The sequence below is a fragment of the Gymnogyps californianus genome, chromosome 2 (assembly GCF_018139145.2).
Source record: "Gymnogyps californianus isolate 813 chromosome 2, ASM1813914v2, whole genome shotgun sequence".
In the NCBI taxonomy this organism is placed as follows: Eukaryota; Metazoa; Chordata; class Aves; order Accipitriformes; family Cathartidae; genus Gymnogyps; species Gymnogyps californianus.
Genome location: NC_059472.1, coordinates 120287906 through 120308054, shown reverse-complemented (window position 1 = coordinate 120308054; position 20149 = coordinate 120287906). Strand labels below are relative to the sequence as shown.

At 36.1% G+C, this 20149-nt stretch overlaps 1 protein-coding gene across 1 annotated transcript in view; it reads right to left on the bottom strand.

The window, feature by feature from the left end:
- Positions 1-368: 368 nt before the first annotated feature.
- The window catches only part of MRPL3 (mitochondrial ribosomal protein L3), a 31200-nt gene continuing 11419 nt past the window's right edge, over positions 369-20149 (bottom strand). Inside the window, exons 7-10 of the mRNA XM_050915717.1 lie at positions 11836-11944; positions 9794-9871; positions 8691-8768; positions 369-985 (exon numbers count right to left, since the gene is read on the bottom strand). Coding sequence (XP_050771674.1) covers positions 836-985; positions 8691-8768; positions 9794-9871; positions 11836-11944 — 415 coding nt within the window. The 3' untranslated portion in view covers positions 369-835. The remainder of the gene's footprint in view (positions 986-8690; positions 8769-9793; positions 9872-11835; positions 11945-20149) is intronic.

Below are 20149 nucleotides of genomic sequence, written 5' to 3'. Positions count from 1 at the left end.
GGCCTGTTTTCTTTGTAATAGCTCTCCTGTAACAGCATAAGAATCCAATACAGAGACAACTGTAGATGCAGAGATATTTCTCCAAAGAGCATGCAAGGGATCTTCTGTGAAGTTCAGAACAAGCTGTCAGCAAAGGCAACAAACAGGTGGCCACTGCAGTCTTAGTGCTGCTTTGTTACTGAACATTTCCCATCCGAACACCCCCCTCACCGTACACACTGCCAGAACTCTCTGAAGAGATAGACAGTGGTTGGCATCATCTTTCCTCTAGAAAATTTCTTGGGTATCTGCTACTTTAAACTCAACACAACATTAAAGCAAAAGGAGAGAAAGAGCTCTGGTGAAAAGAAGGAAACAAAACAAGCTCATGCTGCTACAGAGCAATGCATTTTCTTGTTTTATTTTGGATTATTCTTCATGGATCCCCCCAGATGCCAAGGCAGATTCGAAAGTTTTTCTGATTCATCAGAGTTGGCCAGAATACTTTCCACAAAAGAGAAACAGAGTTTGGTAGCATTCAGAAAATTAAATGGAACCATCTTCAAAACAACAGTTTTTCAGAAACGTGTAAGTTTTCACAGCCTGAGACAGAGGACAAAAGATCACTGAAGACAAACCAGTTGGTGTGCTTTACAACCTGCCCCTCAGAGTCACGTGCTGCTTTAAAATACAGGTTTGAAATTGACAGTGGTAAATGTTATTACCTGACCAAAATGGCAATATCTGAAGTGTTCAAGTCAGTTGGCAAGACTGCAATTCATAGGTTTACTTTTATACAGCACTGCAAAGTTCGTGAAAATAACAAAATTGTGTGTTTTCAAAGAGGTGAAGAAGATTATGCATATGTGAGAGACGGATCTGTGAACTGGAAAATCTCCTCATCATACAGGTCTTCTGGTAGTTTTTCATCTCCATCAGCAAAAAACGTAGGGAACGGAGGGTTTTTATTGCAGTCCTTATAAGTAGGCAATTTGCTATCTTTGACCTAAAAAACAGGAGGGGGGAGGGTAGGGTTAATAAATCTTACAGAAGACTTTCAGACAGCAATACACTAGAAATTAAAGAAATCATCTTGCATGTATAAGAAAATAAAACAACAGCATTCACATTACACCTGTTTATCTGAAGAATTCCAGATATAATCATCAGTTATATCAACCCCAGCTACTGAATTTAACATTTTGTACCCATCATTAAGGAGTTTTTAAAAAACCAGCAAAACAAAACAAAAAACCCAAAGAGAATTTATCACGTAATAAATTTATCACTACTTTCAGAGAATCAAAACCTACTCTTATGAATTCATTGCTCAATATTTTAAAATGTTATTAAAATAAATGTGTGTAAGTATGGCTTGTTTAAACTGTGCTTATATCCCACATTACTTTCCTATCTGACATACCAAGTTATATTATGCAGTGTAATCACCTCTTCAACAACCAAGACATGCTTTTGTATTTACAATACAAACTAATTATGGCAACTAATTTTGCAAAGATATGTGCATGTACTGTATTCAGTCCCTCTGGCTACTGCAGAGCTGTTCAGTGACTGCAAAGTTAAGCATCTAAAATTCTTCAGCCAGGAATCAGTACCCAAGTTTGTCGAACAGGAGCCTTTAAGAAAGTTAATTTCCAAGAACTGTAGTGCCACAGAGAAACTACTTTTCTTTACTGACCTCTCTACGTGTGGAAAGATTTAAAATCTAGCCCCTGAAACTCCAATCTCTGAAGAAAATTAGTAGCTAGAATTATCAGCAAAAAGCAGTTTGTCTGCAGTAGAAGATAGAAAGCTGGTATCTCTGAAGAAAAAAAAAGAGCTACAAATTCTCAAGTGATGAAATTTTATTTAAAATTAAATTCTTCATTTCTATATTGTTACATATGATCTTCCTCCTGAGCTGTAATAATCCCTTTCAGTCACTATACTCAACTGGATTTAAAAAAAAAAGTACAAATAGATTAGACAAAATTTTAGTATAGAGAAGATAAGCTCTTCCTCTTATTTTTTTGGTGGGCTTTTAAAGAACAGGAAGCTTGTTCTTACTTCATTGGACAAAAACCTCACACAGGACAATTGTGATTTATACCAGAAATTAAATAAAACGATTTTATGCCCATTGAAAATTCTATTCTGTCAGCACTATATTTACCAGATTCATATCTGCTATTACTTGAGCCTTTCCCAAAGTCCATGAGGATTCCTGCAGATGAAGTGCACAATAAATTTGACTTAAACTTCAGCTTCTGAAAAACTGTTTTGTTTTTTTTTTTCCCCTGAAGAAGTTCCAACAGTTTTCTAAGTGCAGGCTTGATAAACAAAAGAAAACCTTTTGCTAAGAATGAAGGGGTGAAGTGCTCAACATGTACTGGTTAGGATGGCTACTTAGCTTTTCAAGTAGATCACTCCTCTTCTACCAGACACCTCCCTCTGAAAAGTGTTCTCTATTTACTTGTAAACAGCCACGCATAACTACTGAAGTACCTGTAGTCCCGGCAGACAGCAATTTACACTAGGTACCTACATGGAATAAACTAGGCTGAGGTCCAAGTCCAAAGACCTTAGCTGCAACAGTTCCAGCAGCAGTGAGTTCAGAGGAAACACAGATAGCTTCAACAGTGCCATCTGAACTGCTGAGGCTAAGTCATCCTTCCCTTTCAATACGTTGCTGCTGTTTCTTTTACTATATGAAAACATGTTTTAATAACTTCACCAGTTACCTATTATTTCCCTTGCCCCTTTCTCTTTTACTCCCTAATCCTATTACACATCATAAGCCTTCTTTGTCAACAGCAAAAATCCCCATGGTCTCCACACGAGTTACAACAATATTAGGAAGATCAAATTATTTTATTTCTGATAACTTATTCATTTCATAGATATCTTATTAAAATGTTTTTCATGTCTACTTTTTCATTATTGTGGATTATTCTCATCATGTAATAATATGTGCTGTTACATACAGGCTGTGTCATTACAGACAGTTTTGGACACCTGGAAAATGAACAGAATTTAAATGTTTGTTTTAACCCCCCCCCCCCCCCCCCCCTTAAAACAACAGCAACTTATCACAGGACTTAGGAGTAAGACATCTGCTCCTAACTGAAGGCAAACCCAACAGTCTAATCTCAGTCCTGCATTAGTTTATCTAAATAAATGTAAGATTTCTGTTCAGCCTTAACATTGTATTTTACATATTAATGTCAAGTGGCATTTTGCAGATAGCGCCTCTTATGTGATAAGGAGAATTCTTAAAGTAGTTTTAAGATTCTTATGAAACATTTTCAACAGACCATTGTTGCTTTCAGAGGAGTACAATACTGTTTCATTTTGCCCCTTCCAAACTCCTCAGAAGCTTGACAGATCCCAGAAGCACAAGCCACATCTGATGTTAAAATTATTTTCTTCTGATATGCTCTTTCTTTTGATTGGTGTAACTGACACAGTAGTTCTTTTGACCGGTGAAAACTACTGCTCTTTTTCCATCGTCTTCTACATTCATTGCTTTCAAATGCAATTTAAGTTCTACTCCTGAAGCACCATCTTAGAGCACCACTACCAAACTGAACAAACATGCCTCTTTCTCCCTAAGTTTCAAAAGTTGTTAGATATTATTATTATTCTTCCTATCAAAAGGAAGAACTCAATTTCATTTTACATCTGAAAGTACCAATTATCAACTTAAAACATGGTATGATTTATCTGTCTTCTCAAGAGAATTACTGAATGACTCCCTTTACATTTATGAAGGGCGCAGCATACCAAAGGTTTCCTGTATGTATTACCTCAGATTCCTGCACAATAATTTCACAATATTATAAAGGGGTTAAATGGTATGCAGCAGCAGTTACACTTGCCTGTATGACCATGTACACAGACAAGAAGCACATGTGACCCAGCACAGCTCTTCCTGTTCTCCCAGTAATGTCCTGAGAGCATCCCTAATAAAGGAATAAGTTTTAATGCTCTGTGTTACTAAAATCCAGTGAATTTAGCTCTCACCCATAGAAGGAATTAGGCTGAGTGCCCAACTGGTTATTACAATCCATAAAAACATTCACTGTATAACTCAATATTACATAATCACTTGGCTTGCTCAACTTCTGTATTAATACTACTGTATATTATAGTACACTATACTACAGATAGATGGTATATATAGTAGTGTATATACACTACAGTATATTCTCTGTGAAGTTTTTTATTAAGAAAAATACTAGAGAAAGATGAAATTGGAGTTGGTTGGGATTTTGTCACTAAATCTTTAAAACAGTCATAAAGGCTATTACAGACAATAAACTGCACATATGCATGTCCCATATATTGACGGCATAATAGGTAGTATAAACAAATAAAAATTCAGAGATCTTTCACCACGAAATACTTAATATGGTCTTAAACAGGCATTAAAACTTGATGCTTAAGTCACAACCCACATTTGTAGTTTAATAGGGCTTCAGGCTGTGTTAGCAACCACAGCAAAGAATGCAAGTTGTTTGCGAAACAGGAAAATGTGTTCAAATATGCAGAATGTTAGAAATAATCTCCTCAGATGTCATAAATTACCTAGCTCAGCTTCTCTGCTATTTTTGAAGCTAGACAGAAAACTGAATTCAAGGACTGTATCCATTTCTAACCAGCCTTATTTTGTCTTAAAAAACAAACCAAACAAAAAACTCAGAAGAGAGAACTTTTTGGTAATATACTTGGGAGAGAAATCAAGAGCCATAAGCTTCCAAAAGAAAAATCTATTAGCTTTTTTTCCTAGAGGATCAACACCACAGACAGCAACTACAGGCCCTGTGATCTAAGAAGATACACCAAGAGAAACAGGTACTACCTGAGGTAGGCTATCTTGATAGGCACAACACACTAATTTACAAAAGCTTATTCTGTGATGTTACTCTTGTAACAGAAAAATTCCATACATTCTAGCACACTGCTAAAGTTTCTTAATTTTATTAGACCTTGTCATTAAGAAAGAAATCCATGCTAAAGTAAGCTTTTTTGATTAGTTTTCCAGTTGGCTAGAAACATTACTTATGTCAGTTATTTACCTGCATGCTTCAGTGTGCAATATCAAATGAAAACTGATTTCTAATTAAACCAGGAATTCATCAATCCTAGTATTCTGCACTTCTATTCTGCTGAAAATGAAACTTGAAAAATTTAAGTGCTTCATCTCCGTCTGGATACAGTGCTGATGCACTAAGTTTCCAAAAATACATAACACACAAAATAAATACATGCTTTAAGGTGCACCGTGGTTTTAATGGTTACCAAGCAACACAGAGTGAGTGCTGAACACAAATGCCTTCCTCTTAGAGACACACAAAGAGAAAAGCATTATGCGATATTCCACTTTTTGAGCTCAGACGGATCCAAATCCCCTAGACATTAGTCCTGCCTAATTGTAGGCAGGTATTTAGTGGAATGAACAGTAATTATGAATGCTAATACCCACAATTTCTCTCCCCAACTACAGATCCAAAAAAATATACAACAATGTATAGAAAGTGGAAGTCTATATGCAAACAAGAAAACACTCTGGAAGAAAGGCATAATACACAAGCTAAAACCACCACAGATTAGTGCAGCAAGATTAAGTGGAGAAAGAAAAAACAGAAAATAGAGAACACATGCCAAATAGTATTGCTTTGCATGCTTTTTTAATTAAAGCTTTCTCTACTCTTCAGAGGTGTATTTGAAAATATAAGGGGAAAAAATTTAATTAATACATGTAATTCATATGGCTTATGGAAATAAAAAAAAAAACAGAATGGATTCACCAGCTTGAGGAACTGGAATGAACTGTTGCTGACTACATACTCCCTCCAATCACCAAATATGCGAGTGGAGGCAATTTTAAAAAAATCTGTTTCTTAATAGTAATAATACCTACTACTGTGCCTTCATCTCAAACAATGTTATTTATTACTAAAAAGCCATGAAAGTTTGAGTCTGGAGCACTTTGGTCAAGATCTTTCAAATATTGTATTATGTCAATCAAAGAGCTGTAAGGGACGAAATCCCTCCTTCGTCCCATGAATCCTCAACCCTCATTAATGGAATTAGCTGCAACTCTGAAATGCGTATGCCAAAATGCATGCTTGAAGATACCTGGACTTCTAAATTGTAGATAATGATGACCTGAAACCATTTTCAAATATATGTAACTTACAATTAATGCAGATTCCATATCTTGTAGACATCATGTACAAGGATTAGTAAGGCAGTCAGAAAAGTGCCTTGTGCCACTTAGTTAATACTGATGGATTAAGTTTACTTGAAAAAAACCAATGGAGCCATTTTCATTTTTGGTCTTAGGATAAAGTTCCAATCATCATCCATGGCGAGTGAAATGAACAGAAATCACTTCTGGACATGGCAAGCACTTAAATGGTATGCAGCAGACTGCCATTGCAATCAAAGTCCATTATCCTCTTCATATCACAGATGTCAACATGGTTGTTTTACTGCATATGCTCAGATGGCTTGGTCCAGCAGCCTCCTGTTAACAAGGCTGTTGACTATGTCAGTATTGCTGCCTCAAGGATTTTTTTTAAGTTAACAGCAGGACTGCTTTCAGAACAAAACCAGTAAATCCAAGGTGTTAAGAGGGATGCTTTCCAGCCTAGGCAAGAGTAATGTCTGAGTAAAGAAAAAGAGAAGGTGGAAGTGACCCAATCATGAGGGAAAGCATGTAACACTTCTAGTAGGTTCTTCTCCAAGCGGAAGTGTGCAGTGTCTGATTAGCAAGGGGACATCGACTTGTTTAAATGAGGTCTTCACGGTGCACATAAGAACGTGTGGTATCAACACACACAGCTTTGCTTTTAAAAACAGTTTATATTACAGGTGTTTAATAAAGTTTGTTTTCTTAACTCACTTAAAACCAGAAATGAAAAAATGAATTTACTGAGTCTAGTTAGAATAAAAGTTAGGAGCTTGTAGAAGTAAGTACTGTATTCAGACTCTCAATGGCTTCATAAAATGTTGTATCCTTGCAGATAAGACATCTGAGATGTACATGCAGCTGCCACTGAACCATGTAAGTGTGGGTTTTAACAGCATGACTAGGAGAACAAGATGCACAACCTCGTGCAACAATTAGCGCTTGCTTAACAGTACTATTAAGATCAAAGAATAAAGTCTGGGCATCAAATGTTACTTAGTTTTTCAGCTACATTATGTTGCTTGTATACATATGTTATAATTTAAAAATAACACCGTACAACAAATTCACACTTAATTAAACCTCAGAATAACACATAGCAACCAGGTTCATGGCTCAGGATTAGAAAAAAATACTTAAAACACAGCTGAAGAAAAGGTCATTCAGTCCAATATATGGATGAAAAGCCAGTCAAACTACAGTCTTAATTCTATGTCATTGATGTCACGCCCACTAATTTTGCAGAAGTTATCCTGAAAACTACTTCTCCCAGATATCTGTTAACTGATTTTCACTACCTTGGGAGAGAAATGTGTAATGTATTCTTCAGGCTTGGGCCGGACATTACAATCAAAGCAGTTTAGAGATACCTCACTCAGAAAAAAAGGCTTTATTTACAGTGAGAGAAACACAACAATAAACTTCATTTAGCTGTGTGTAAAACACCTGTTTGAAAGCTAGGGTTGCTTTACTTAATGCTCAGCAACTGTGGAGTTCTGCTCCACAACTAGGAAATACATAATAGAAACTGGATGCCCATATGGCAAGAACATAATAAACTAGTTGAAAACATCTGAACTTGATGAACTCTGTAACTTGTCAAGAACTGGATCATTTAAATCCCTACAATACTTCTGAGGATTTTAAACTATATATCATATATATAGGTATATGTACAACAAAATCTCTATAATAATTCATAATAAAGATGTTTGATACCCTGTACTCTATTAAGTCAGAAAGGAAACAACTTCCTCCAAGTAATTTGTGCTTGCGGATGTGTAGAATAAACCTAATTAGAAAGAAAAGTCTATTTTGAAAATAATCCTTAAAAGCACTTTTCTTGCTTTGATGTGGATTATTTACATTGTAAGAACACATATTAGACTCTTCATTGTTTCAGTTTTTCATAGACAATCCTGAAATAATCTCCATAAAATTTGAAGTTAATTCTGTAGAATGCCACAGAAAATAACACTGACACATTTATACTGATTGCAAAGGGAACTCATATCATTATTGTGAACTCCAGCTGTCTCCTCCTGTACCTCAACTGCTCCTTGGAAAGCTAACTGCTACTGTGTATGGGAATACTTTGAATAACCTTTAAAGCTGTGCTTGCTGTGTATTTCTGTTCATGAATACAGCCCTCAAATAATACTCTGGAAATCTCACTACCATTCTATTGACTCAGGTTAGTGTTAAAAGGGGATGGACCTAGCCCTGAGACACTTACCACAGGGTTACAGCGACTGTGTTGGTTTATCATATGCTACAGGGGTGCACAACACCAGTGCAAAGCTAAGAATGGGCCGTTTAGAGGAAGTGGTGACCCACTGCCCCTATTAATCACTCTTCTACAGAACTGATCCTACTGCCCTTTAATTCAATAGTACAAGAAGGGACTCTGAAGAAATGAAGATTACATTCAACCAATGTTTTCCCTTTTGTAAGAAGAGAGTTGTAGAGAGCTTAGGAGTCACTAATACCAGTAAGTTGAAACTAGCAAACATACCTTCACCAGACAATTTGTGTGACCTGGAACAGACCCATTTACATAAATAATGTCATGTTTTGTGTTGATCCTCCACACCTAGGAGACAGAAAAAACCCACACATTGAGTACGTTTTAGAGATTATTCCCAGTTTTACAAACAGCAGTCCAGCAAAGCACAAACTGATTAACTGGAGGTGGTACTCTGGGGAAGAAGAATGTTCTGCACAGGCCTAAACTTGCCACAAAATTCAGTCACACGCTACTCTGAGGGCACAGCTTTTTAATGCGGGAGTCTATTAAGGGCTTGTGATCAGGCTATATTTGGTAAGGCAGCTCTTTGTTCAGCATAACACCAACCGAAGCTCCCAAGTCTCTTCTAACAGCAACAGCTGTTGAAAAACATCACATGTGACAAATTAAAACAAATATGCTCATGAAAATGTTACTGCGCCCATTTGTTAATTTCTTAATTCTATGAGGTGCTCAACTGAACATGCATGTTTTCTGTTACAAAAAATTAGTTTTAGTTAGCAGAGAGCAGCAGCACACTGTTTTGCAAACTAGAGGCTAATATGCTTTTTGTGCAAACTGCAGAGGTTGCCTTCAGAAACAGAGAATAGTAGCTGTAATAGCCCAGGAACTGCTGCAGCTATGTACACATCAGAATCTAGACAGAAATTATAATCCCCTTTTTGCACATGAAAGTGAAGGATCATGATAAAGTTAGGACTTCAAACAACTCAGACTTAGGTTGGGTTTGAACAAGTGGAACAGGTATGAAAACATTAACTGAAGGTCACCAAAACCTGATTGTTTTCCCACTTCAAAGGCAGAAGTCAAGGGACACAGTGAAAAACACATCAGATGTGGAAGTATCACCTGAAATCCCAGTTCCCAGGGTACACATACCCAAAGGGAGCTCAGATAACTTATTTGTAGCCCAAAAGAAGACAGGAGCACACATTTGCTGCTCTTGTCTTTCCAGCTTGCTTACTTCACGATGCTGCTGTCTGGATTCTGACAGAAGTAACAGACAGTACACCAACACAAGGCTACATGGCTAAGTCCGTTGCTTGGCAATGCAACCACCCTATATGCATTCTAGTATACTCAGAACTCACCTTTAATCCAAAAGATGTCCTATAGATGTTACCCATTTTACCAGGCATTTTCTTTCCGCGATAAACTTTGGCAGCTTTCTAGACAAAAACAGGGCCAAAAAACCATGTAACTGCAACAGGTACACTTACAAACTCAAGAGGAGCACCAAAGAAAATATGCTGGTATGTCCAATGTTGAAAATATCTAATATTGAAAATATCTCATATTGATTAGCATTTTAAATACCTCCTGCTGGAGGTTAGGTATTACTCTACATGTTATCTGAAATACTTGACCTCAATCATAAAATTGCTGTAAATACTGTTATATCAACAAAGGGTTTCTAGATTTGCTTCATACTTAATGTGTATAGATTCAGAGCAAAATCTGCACTCATCCCATACTTCTACTTCGTGAAAATCAAGAAAAGTTTTTTTTCCTAAAACCCCTGTCAACACAAGACACTCACCTACATCACAGACCGTAGCAGCTGGAAACTTGCCTAAACTACTTGTGGATGCTACCAGAGAGCTCCAGAGCAGTCCTGCCCTGGAGGCTGCCAAAATGAAGATATACTGTAGCTCCTCCCCTCTCCCTAATCCATGAGTTTTATACTGATGTAAAACAGAATTTTTAAAGTATGTATTTTTGAGAACAGAATTTTTAATTACGTTCCCTGCCATTGCTTAGTTTCTGTAGCCCATTTTTGTTTGGCTGGGTATAACCTGGAGGATAAAGGTGGAAAAGAAAAGGCAGGAATAAGTGTGATAGTTTTCAGTTCTACAGTATTATCAAGAGATTTGTCTCAGTCTCCTGCATCGCTCTGTTATTCCTTAATTTTTCTTTTTTTTTTAACTCGTGTGGAAATCATGATTTCAGGAAATCAGCTGCAATGAAGTTCTAGGGACAGGATTCTGTACCGAACAATGCAGGATTACAAAAATATCTGAGGTGCTCAACACTAGACTGGAAAATAAAAATTGAGGCATTGTTTTTCCCCTATTGCATCCTTTCACCTTGTTTCCTTTTCATCATACCTATTTCCAATACTATTTCCCATTCTACATACTTTGTGAAATTACATCCAGCATTACTGCTTAGGAAATTCTAATTTAAAGAAAAGAGGGGTTATTTTGTAATGATGAATACCATCTGCTAAAATAAAGTGTTGTATGTTCAAATATTTACGTTCTTCAGTCTTCAGAGAAAACAGTGCCAGGTGTAGAATTCATTTTCCAGCTGAAACGAAGGACTATAAACCAGTACTGTATGCTTTTACAGTCTCAATTACTCTAACTTCATCGCCTGGTGCCTTTTTGCTTTTACTATTCTCTTGAGCATTATTAATATTTTTTAATTTTTTATTTAAATTTCTCTAAGAAAATTACAGACAATTCAGGTTCAATACTGTGACTCAGTTGGTCTTAATTCTGTATAACCAAGCTAGTTTGCAAAAATCCCTCTTAGTTCAGCCTACACGTTGTGCAACCTTTATAGAGACAAGGTTTTAAATGAATCTGTTCCAAAGAGCTTTTAAACTAATATTATTTATAGTTTGAAACTTAAAAATATTACTCTGTACTCTGCTTAAAAATGCTTAGAAGCCAACACACTATTTTGGGAATCAAATCGTTCATTAAGCAGCTACACAAGCCAGGCAAGGTGATAAAAGCAACTAAGGTTCCAAAGTATAGTACAATATCTGCAGTATAAAATAACGGGTAAATCCTTTCCAATCTATAAATGCTGTGATAAAAGATTCTTAGAACTCTCCTTGAAGCATTGAGACTATTTACCTCAGTTATACTACAAAATACCACAATTTGCTCAGTTAAAATGTTTTCTCACTTACCAGCAATATAGAATATTCATAAATTGAGGCATAAGAGAACAGCTATCTGCATTGCTCATTACACAGGTTTCTGAACTTCCTTTGAAACAGCTGGGATTCTCTGCTACCACAGAGTAGATGGTAACAGCTAGCTATTGTGAAATTGTTCATTTTTAGTAAGCAGTTCTAAAAATACTGAAGAATGTTTAAACAGGAAATAAGAATCCTCACATTGGTAGATATTGCTCCAGGACGTCTGTGAGTTTTTGTCTGGCCGTGGCTCGCAGGCTGACCTTTAAATCCCCACCTTTTCATGACACCTTGAAATCCTTTACCAATTCTGAAAAGAAAAATAATTAAGAAACAAACCTGGGTCAGTCAGACTTAAGGTTTCTAGCAATAACCAATAATTTCAGTCAGGCTCATGATCTTTTTACCTTTAGCAAAGCTCAGCAGAGAAAAGAATATATTTAAAATAAAAAATCTGTATTTTATACCATAAACATATTCTAGGGCAATACTTAAAGGCTGCTTTACAGAATAAGCAGCACTAGAAGAGAGTCAAATAGGCAAAAAGACTAACATAAAACGCTCCTTGCTGTGATGGTCCTCAATACATGGTACCATAATGAAGCTTTCACCAAGTGGACACCAGAACAAACAAAAAAACCCTCCAAAAAATGAATAAAAAGCAACTGTATAACCACACATACCAAAACTTAATGACAGGCCCTAACCATCAAGAGAGGAAAGAGACTCTTAAGACTAGCATAAAAATAAACCAAGGAACATTTCTTTTCCAAACTACGATAGACTCATCTCTTGAAAAGTTTTGTGTGTAGTGAAAACACTTAACTGTCTTGGTTCTGTACTCATCTGACAAATAAGGTCTAAAACACAATAACAAATAAAACATATTTTCAGAGTCCATGCCTTAATCTTTGAGGCACATGATAGCATTACTGGCTTTGGAGTTCTCTGTTTACTGCAGGGACAGACTCAATAGGAAAAATTGCCTCACCACTGCACAAAAGAAAAGCTGATTGAAGTGTGTGTTTAAACTAGCATCGCCTATTTCCAAAAGGAAAAGTCTGACCACAGGGTTTATGGCTGCACTGATTATTTAATTGATTTAACAAGATGATCCTTTTCCTCCAGTTTACAGAAATCTTTTCTCTGCTAACACACTTTGCAATGTCATGGTCCTATTAGTTCAAGCATTAGAACCTTCTGGCCAAACACAGGAAAATAAAACCAGGTATGAGCATGCATACAGCACGCCGTATATATGGACAAAATTTTGCTGACTCCCCTGATCAGAAAAGCACTACCATTAAAAACTACAGAAAATATACAAATGCAGAAAACACCAACATTCACAAAAAGTGGATTCTTTCCTCTTCCACTTGAATAATTCTCCTCTGATTGCTGGCCTAGTTGCCTAGAGCAAATCAACTACAGTCAAAACCAGCCACAAATGGAAAGACTCTCTAAAGCCACAGAACCGTAAGGAAACAAGACTTGTGCAACCACGGTGTCCGTCTCTTGGTTTTCCCCTTCCCTGCTCAGAACCTAGTGGTCAATTCTAGTTAAATTTGGCACAGAAGAAAGATATGTAATTGTTTGAAATCAAAATTATTGATTAGAAAGTCCTGAATTTTTTTTGCTCCTTTCCTACACCCAACTAAGGAAATGCTAAAACAGGATTAAAGTAGTGATTTGTTCCTTTGGCTTGCCAGTTGGCCAGTCATGCAAGTGGTTGCCACCAGCAAGAAAGTCCTTCCAGGCCAGCAGACGGTGGTGCAACATGGGGATATGGAGAGGGTCAGGGCTATGAGAGGGAGCTGAAGGCATCTGCCAGAGGAAGGACCTGGGTTACCTGGGATCAGGAACACAAGACAGAAATCTAAAGGATGCAAGGCTTTGTTACACCAGTTTCTCATGAATCAGCTTATTTTGAAAGCTTGCAGTAATGAACAGCGATAGTTGTAAAAAAACTGTTTGAAAAATACGCTTTAAGACAGGCTCAAAATATGTCTTTTTCTATGTCTGCAGATTGCTAGGGGATTAATAACTTTGAAATACACAGCAGAAACTAAGCTATAGGAAACCTCATATCTGTTCTGCCAAAATGCTATTTTTTTCTTTGAAACTACCTATTATTTGCCATGTTTTCCAAGTAAACTACTTCTGGCACCTCTAGCTGGAAGATGGAATTAGCAAACTCTCCAAAACCAACTGCAAGTGGGTCACATAACAACAGCTGTGAGTTACCAGAGCGAGCAGATTGGGGGCATGATTAATTCTTTAGCTGCAGAAATGTACTTGCAATTCAGAGAAAACCATACAACCACCGAAAGCTACCATTTTAAAAGAAAACAGTACTGTCAACTTTAATCAAGAAGCACAAATGCCTGATGTCATGAAACCACTTCAATATTTCATTCAAATTGTTCATTTTTAGGCATGAACAATTTAGAACACTGTAAATTGTACTTTTTAATAAAATATAAAAATATAAGAAATAGTTAATACTTGTAAGAGATGCATTTTGAAAAAAATGTTTACTTCATCAAATGCCATAAGATATTTTCAAAAAGAAGTGATTATATCACAAGATAGAGTTACTAGTGTTTAATGATTTACGCAATAGACTACGCTCATCTACTTCTTGGTCTTTCCAATTACACACACAGTTTCTGTGAACAAAGACTCAGACTTTACAATATTGAAGCCTTAGGAAATTCCTAGAAAATGTAGCCAGGCTAAAAAAGAGCACTCTGGTAAACCTGAAAATTCTCATACATCTGTTGATGTGGAATATGAAAACAAATCTCCAACATCTGAAATATTCTGGCTAAAGTCAAGGAAAGAGATCTCAATGCTGAAATCTATCTACCAAGGTTCTTTCAACATATTAGTTCAATAATGTTTTAGAACAGTTTCATTTTTTTTAGTTGTGAAAAATGGATTGAAGGTCTCTGAATTACCTACAAAAACACTTTATCTTCTAACTGTTTGAACATTAATTTTCTATTCAACATGACGCAGTCACCATCGTGATTGAAAATAAAAACAAGTTTTTATTAATTAAATAAGAAGCAGCTATAGTTCGATTTCATTTTGGAGTTTTTTTATTTTTTTAAAAGAATAAACAATGTATAATGTTCTTTAAAGACGTCAAGATGAAAAACAATTACACAGACAGTGTATTTCTTCCTAGATTTATGCTCTATCTGAAATAAAGCTGGAACCAGAATAAAAACTAAAGGATTATGTAAATCAAACGTAAAGTTTAAAATAAAGTAAGGAACTACTAACATCTGTTTAAATCAAATTTAGAAAGGAGGACTGTTCAACTAGGCACTTAGTAGCTCAGCCAATATACCTCAATCATTCTAGAATAGTGTTTTTCCAACCTAAGTCCGCCTTGATGTGACTGTCATCTGTTCTCAGATAAATGGTGGATATCTCTACTACATGCAAAAAAATAAATACCATGAATAAATTTTCCATGACTCAAAAGTTATCTGTATTTCTAATGTAAAGATTTTACATTCTTCCAATTGTAAGAAATGCAAAGTGCTTTTGAAACTAATATTCATCTTATATAAACAAGGAAGAGAACTTAAGATGCATGCTGTTCAACAAATACTATGGAAAATCAGAGAAGGATTTATACAGTTTACAGTTTTCTTAAACTTTTTTAATTCTGCCAAAAAATTAACAAATATGTGTAAGAATATATTCTTGACTTCTGAACAGATGCCAGGTGTCAGCTATTAGTATCACTTATTAATTTCAAATTGTTTAATTGCCCTCTTCACCCTTCTTAAAAATTATTAGGTGTGAATGCATTCAGCAAGTATCACCAATAAAATACAAGAAAAATAATTATTGAAACTAAACCTAAAAGAGTATTTTGCAAAAGTGAATAAAACAAAAATCCCCCAAAAGAATACTGGATCTTTTATCACTTAAAAGTCTCGTGAGTTCATTTCCAATGAATATTTCATAACAGTAAATTAGTGTGAGCTAGCCAAATCAAAAGATTAAAACATATAGTTATCACATATACAATATATACTATTTTATGTATACGATATATTTATACACTATTTTTAGTATACTATATACACTATTCCATGTAATTTCACATTAGCCAACATATGTATAAAAGATACCAACCAAACATGTACCTCTCCTGGAGGTGAGATGATGATTTTCTTATGATGATCTGCACCACAATTTCATTTAAGAATGCATCAAAAGAATTCCTGATTTCTCCCCCAAAAGTCCTAACTACTGACATCCCACTACATCTTGTTCATTAAAATCTGTGAAATCTTTAAAAAGATACACAATACAATTCTAATTTAGAACAAACTCAAACATGCATAAGAAGAGGTGTAACTCCAAAATCTCTTAATAGGCATAGTACTGACAACTTCAGATATTTTCAAAAAACATTAAGGTTTGTCAAAGTGGGATCTTAATCCAGAACCATGTATTAAACAGAATTAATATCTAGATTCCCCTCTGAAAGAATCAAGTTGTGTTCAGTTTCTGAGATATGATAATCAAGAACCCACACTGAAGTAGAACGTTTGTCATCCTACTTACACTGTTGCAATTTCTTGCTAAGACATCTTCTACCTGTTGTCTTGGCTTGAATCAAGGACCATATATTTTTGTTCTGACAACAGTAACATTAAACACGATATCTGAACAAAAAACCATGCACAAGACCTATCTGTATTAGACTTGATATGTATAATGCCACTGCTCTTCAATACATGGAATTTAGTCACTTACTTTACCTAGCTTCACTGAAGCATGATTACCTGAGTCCCAGAAAGGAATCACAGGCAGCAATCATGATATGCAAAACTAAGACACACAAATGTTAAATGAAAGAAAAATAATCTTTCTGTAGAATTAAAAATAGAGTTTAATTACACACAGTTGTTCTAGTCTCACCTGCAGGAAAGCAGCTGTTCAGGTCAACCACCTAATTTTGTACAAAACCTCATTTTCCAGGTTTGATAGAAGTAAAATGCCAGTACCTAATGAGCCAACTTTCATTTAGAAAGCTACTGGAATAAAGCACTCCAATTAAGCAACAATTTAGTTTGCTGCTAACTCTTCAAACTTAGCTAATTTAAAAGACAATTATTTAGATGCTATAGAGGAAAAGGATTCCAACTACTTAGTCAAATAACTTCAGACAACTGTAGAGCATACTTTCAGGCTCAGATTACACTGTTAACCTAGCAAAGCTTAAATAAACCATAAACACACCAGAATCACGATTTAATTCTGGCACATTTCAAACAAAACTACTGCTGGCTTTTTCTTTGGAGTGACAAAATTTCTGATGTTCCAAAGATTTCCTGAAACGTTCATGAAACAGCTTGTGAAGTGGCAGAAAAATGAGGTATAATACAACTCCATCTCCATACAGCACTGGGCTACCACTGTAAGGCATGGTCCCACCTCTCCCCATCCCCGTGTTTTGGTCATCTTTGCACTAGTGCAGAAGCTCACTCAGCTGATCAGCAAGCTGGGGCACGCAACTGATCCAGCTGAAAACTAACCCAGTGAAGAATACAGGTATCTCACACTGATCTTTTCCTTCATGCAACTCAGGACACCAGTACCATCGATAGAAGGTCAACGGGAACTCTGAGGGAGCGAGCACCACCTCCCCTTTGGGCAGCAGCTGCTACTACGCCAGCTTAAAGAGGTCACACAAGCGCAGCCTGTGAGAGAAGCGTTTCTGGACGGTGCTATGTATTTTAGCCCAAAGCACATCAGGGCTAAAACAGACCATCAGGCCACAGGAATTCTGAAGTTTACTGCTGTCCCAAAAAGGGCACTAAGCATTTACACATTTTTTAAACATACCTCTGAAGCACTGAGGAAAAGTTTTGTCATTAAAGACTGCTATAAAACTTAAGGACTGAGCTTTTAAAGTGTTGAAAATAAGCACTAAGGAAAAAATCCAGCACTAAAGAAGACTGGCAGCATGCAGATGCACTGCCTACTGTTAGTGCTCTAAAAGCTACTCATACTGTGCTGAACAAATGAGACTTCAAATAAAAACAAACTGCATACATCTTTAACTGAACCTTCTTGTTTCTGTGGAAGTGTTTTTCTTCACAGAGGTATAAATGAATCAAAACATTTCAAGGGACTTCAACAAAAACATTTGCAAGGGAAGTTTACAAGTAGACAGTCATAAAAAACCACCCTACACTTTGGTAACCACATCAAGATGCTAACCAAGACTTCTGAAATGTAGTACAAGTACTTTGTTCAAGCTACGATACCTAAGAAAAGCTTGCTCATTTTTAAGGGGCATATTTTTGATTTACATCTTGGCAGAAGGAAGCAAACAAAAGGATATCTTGCTCATTTGAATCATTAAGAGTTGGTAAAAAATTAAAATATCCTTTATATTCCACTATATTATCCCCTCATTGAGGTGACATTAGTTTCCTTTCTTTCCTTTTTAAAGGATTAATTAGAATTAATCATGCTATTAACAATAGCACTGCTATTTTCATCTATGATTTCAAACATTGCACACTTCACTGTTTCCTCCAGTAAAACAAAATTACTGACAATCTTAAAAATGTAAAGTACATGTTCATGTAAAAATATTTCTAAAAACTTTACCAGTGGTGATAGCAAGTTTTTAGGGATTACTGTCTTTTAAGTCCATAATGGTTTGAATCTGGAAGATGGAAGCTGCGGGAGGAAGGACAGGAAGTCAAACTGTGCTCCCTACTGTAACCCAGCATTATATCCTTAAACACCTTTCCAAAATGCCCCTATAGCTTAGGATCTTTCAAGTGCCTGCATCACTCCTGAAAATGGGACTTTAGAGAGTAATGTACAAAGGCTCATTTCAGCCTGTGGACCAAACCTCCCCAGGTGCCTTCTTTGTTCAGTAGGGAGAAGCTGGCCCCTCTTGAGGGGGAGGTTCAGAACACAAGTCTAACATGAAGTACGTTCTCATTTCTCCCTCACAGTGCAGCCCGAATGCTATAGCTCAATGCTATAATCATTCCCAAGATAACTTTTTTTGCCCTTCACTGAAGCATTTCTTGGATATTTTTGTGACATTGTGAAATCTGTACTTACAGGTACAGTAACTAAGAATGATGGATACAGTATTCTGAAAGATAAAGAAAAACCAAACCCCACCCAAGTATGAGACTAAGCAACACTGGATGGAATTGCATGGAATAAAGTAAAAGACCCAAAGAAAAAACGAAATGTAGTAAAATAATTTAATTCTTGCCCAAGAGTTAAGGGACTATGATAAATACAGCATTCTAGAAAAGTGGGAATTGAAGAAAGAAACATTAAAAGTAGAAATCAGAATGTAAGTCACAGAAAAAGGTTAAAAAAAACCCCCGCACATAGAAAGACTGGAATGATTAGAGAATCATATTGACAGAAAACCCATGATAAAAAAAAAAAATCTGATCTTTCTCTTTAGCTGAAGAATTTTTTCTTCACCTGTATAGCAGGATTACATGTAATATGCTACCAAAATCAGCAGTACAAACAAAAAGCTCATTTCTGAAATGGGATCATACAAATATCTGAAGAAAACAGATTAGAAATACTGAATTAAAAGATAGGATGGATTCACTGAACACAACCATGAACCCAGTCTATTTTTAGCTTGCTAGCATTTTCAAATACATATCACAAGATACAAATCAATACCCTGTGGCTGCTTACCAGTATCTTTTACATTGCCAAAACCCCCCTTTCCTAGATCTTGAAATACTTCTGGAAAAACAAAGCTCTTCTGCATTAACAAAGCGTGACACTTAATCTACATGGAATGACTGTATTCCTAATGACACTGTGCTTTGCAAACAAGCTATTGTCTCTTATAGGCTGTTCACTGAATGCAATTTAGAAGTAGAATGAGTAATACACCAGATCTACATATTACATAAGGAAGTTTGACATAGAAAATACTAATTGCAGTCAACTCCTTGACCTCCTTTTCTCAATAGGGTGCCCTCATAGGTGTAGTCAGGCGTAGCTATATTAGAACCGACTACTCGGCTGTACTGATATAGTCTGTTTCCCCATATACACAAAGCCCTGTGAATAATATTAGACATTTATAAGTATTACACATACGTGAGACAATTACAATAGATGGTATTTCAACAAGGCCAGTTGGGTATTATCTCCATTACACAAAAAATAAAACATCAAATGGAAAACATTATCTTTGTACCACAACATAACAAAAATACACTTCACTGAAATACAGAGATAGGAGTTCTCAGTTCTCTTGGGCAGTGGAAATCATGGACGTAATAGAAGAGGCATGACTAGTCTTTGCTGCAAGATGCCAGTTTTTCTTTTGACACCCTCTACCACTTGAGCTCTAATTTGGCATTCACAGGGGTCTGAGAGGAAATCATTCCTCCTACATTAAAGTAAAAGATCATTAGCCATTGCTGGCAAGGAGATGAGCTGGAATGTGAGAGAAAACAAAAAAAGGAAT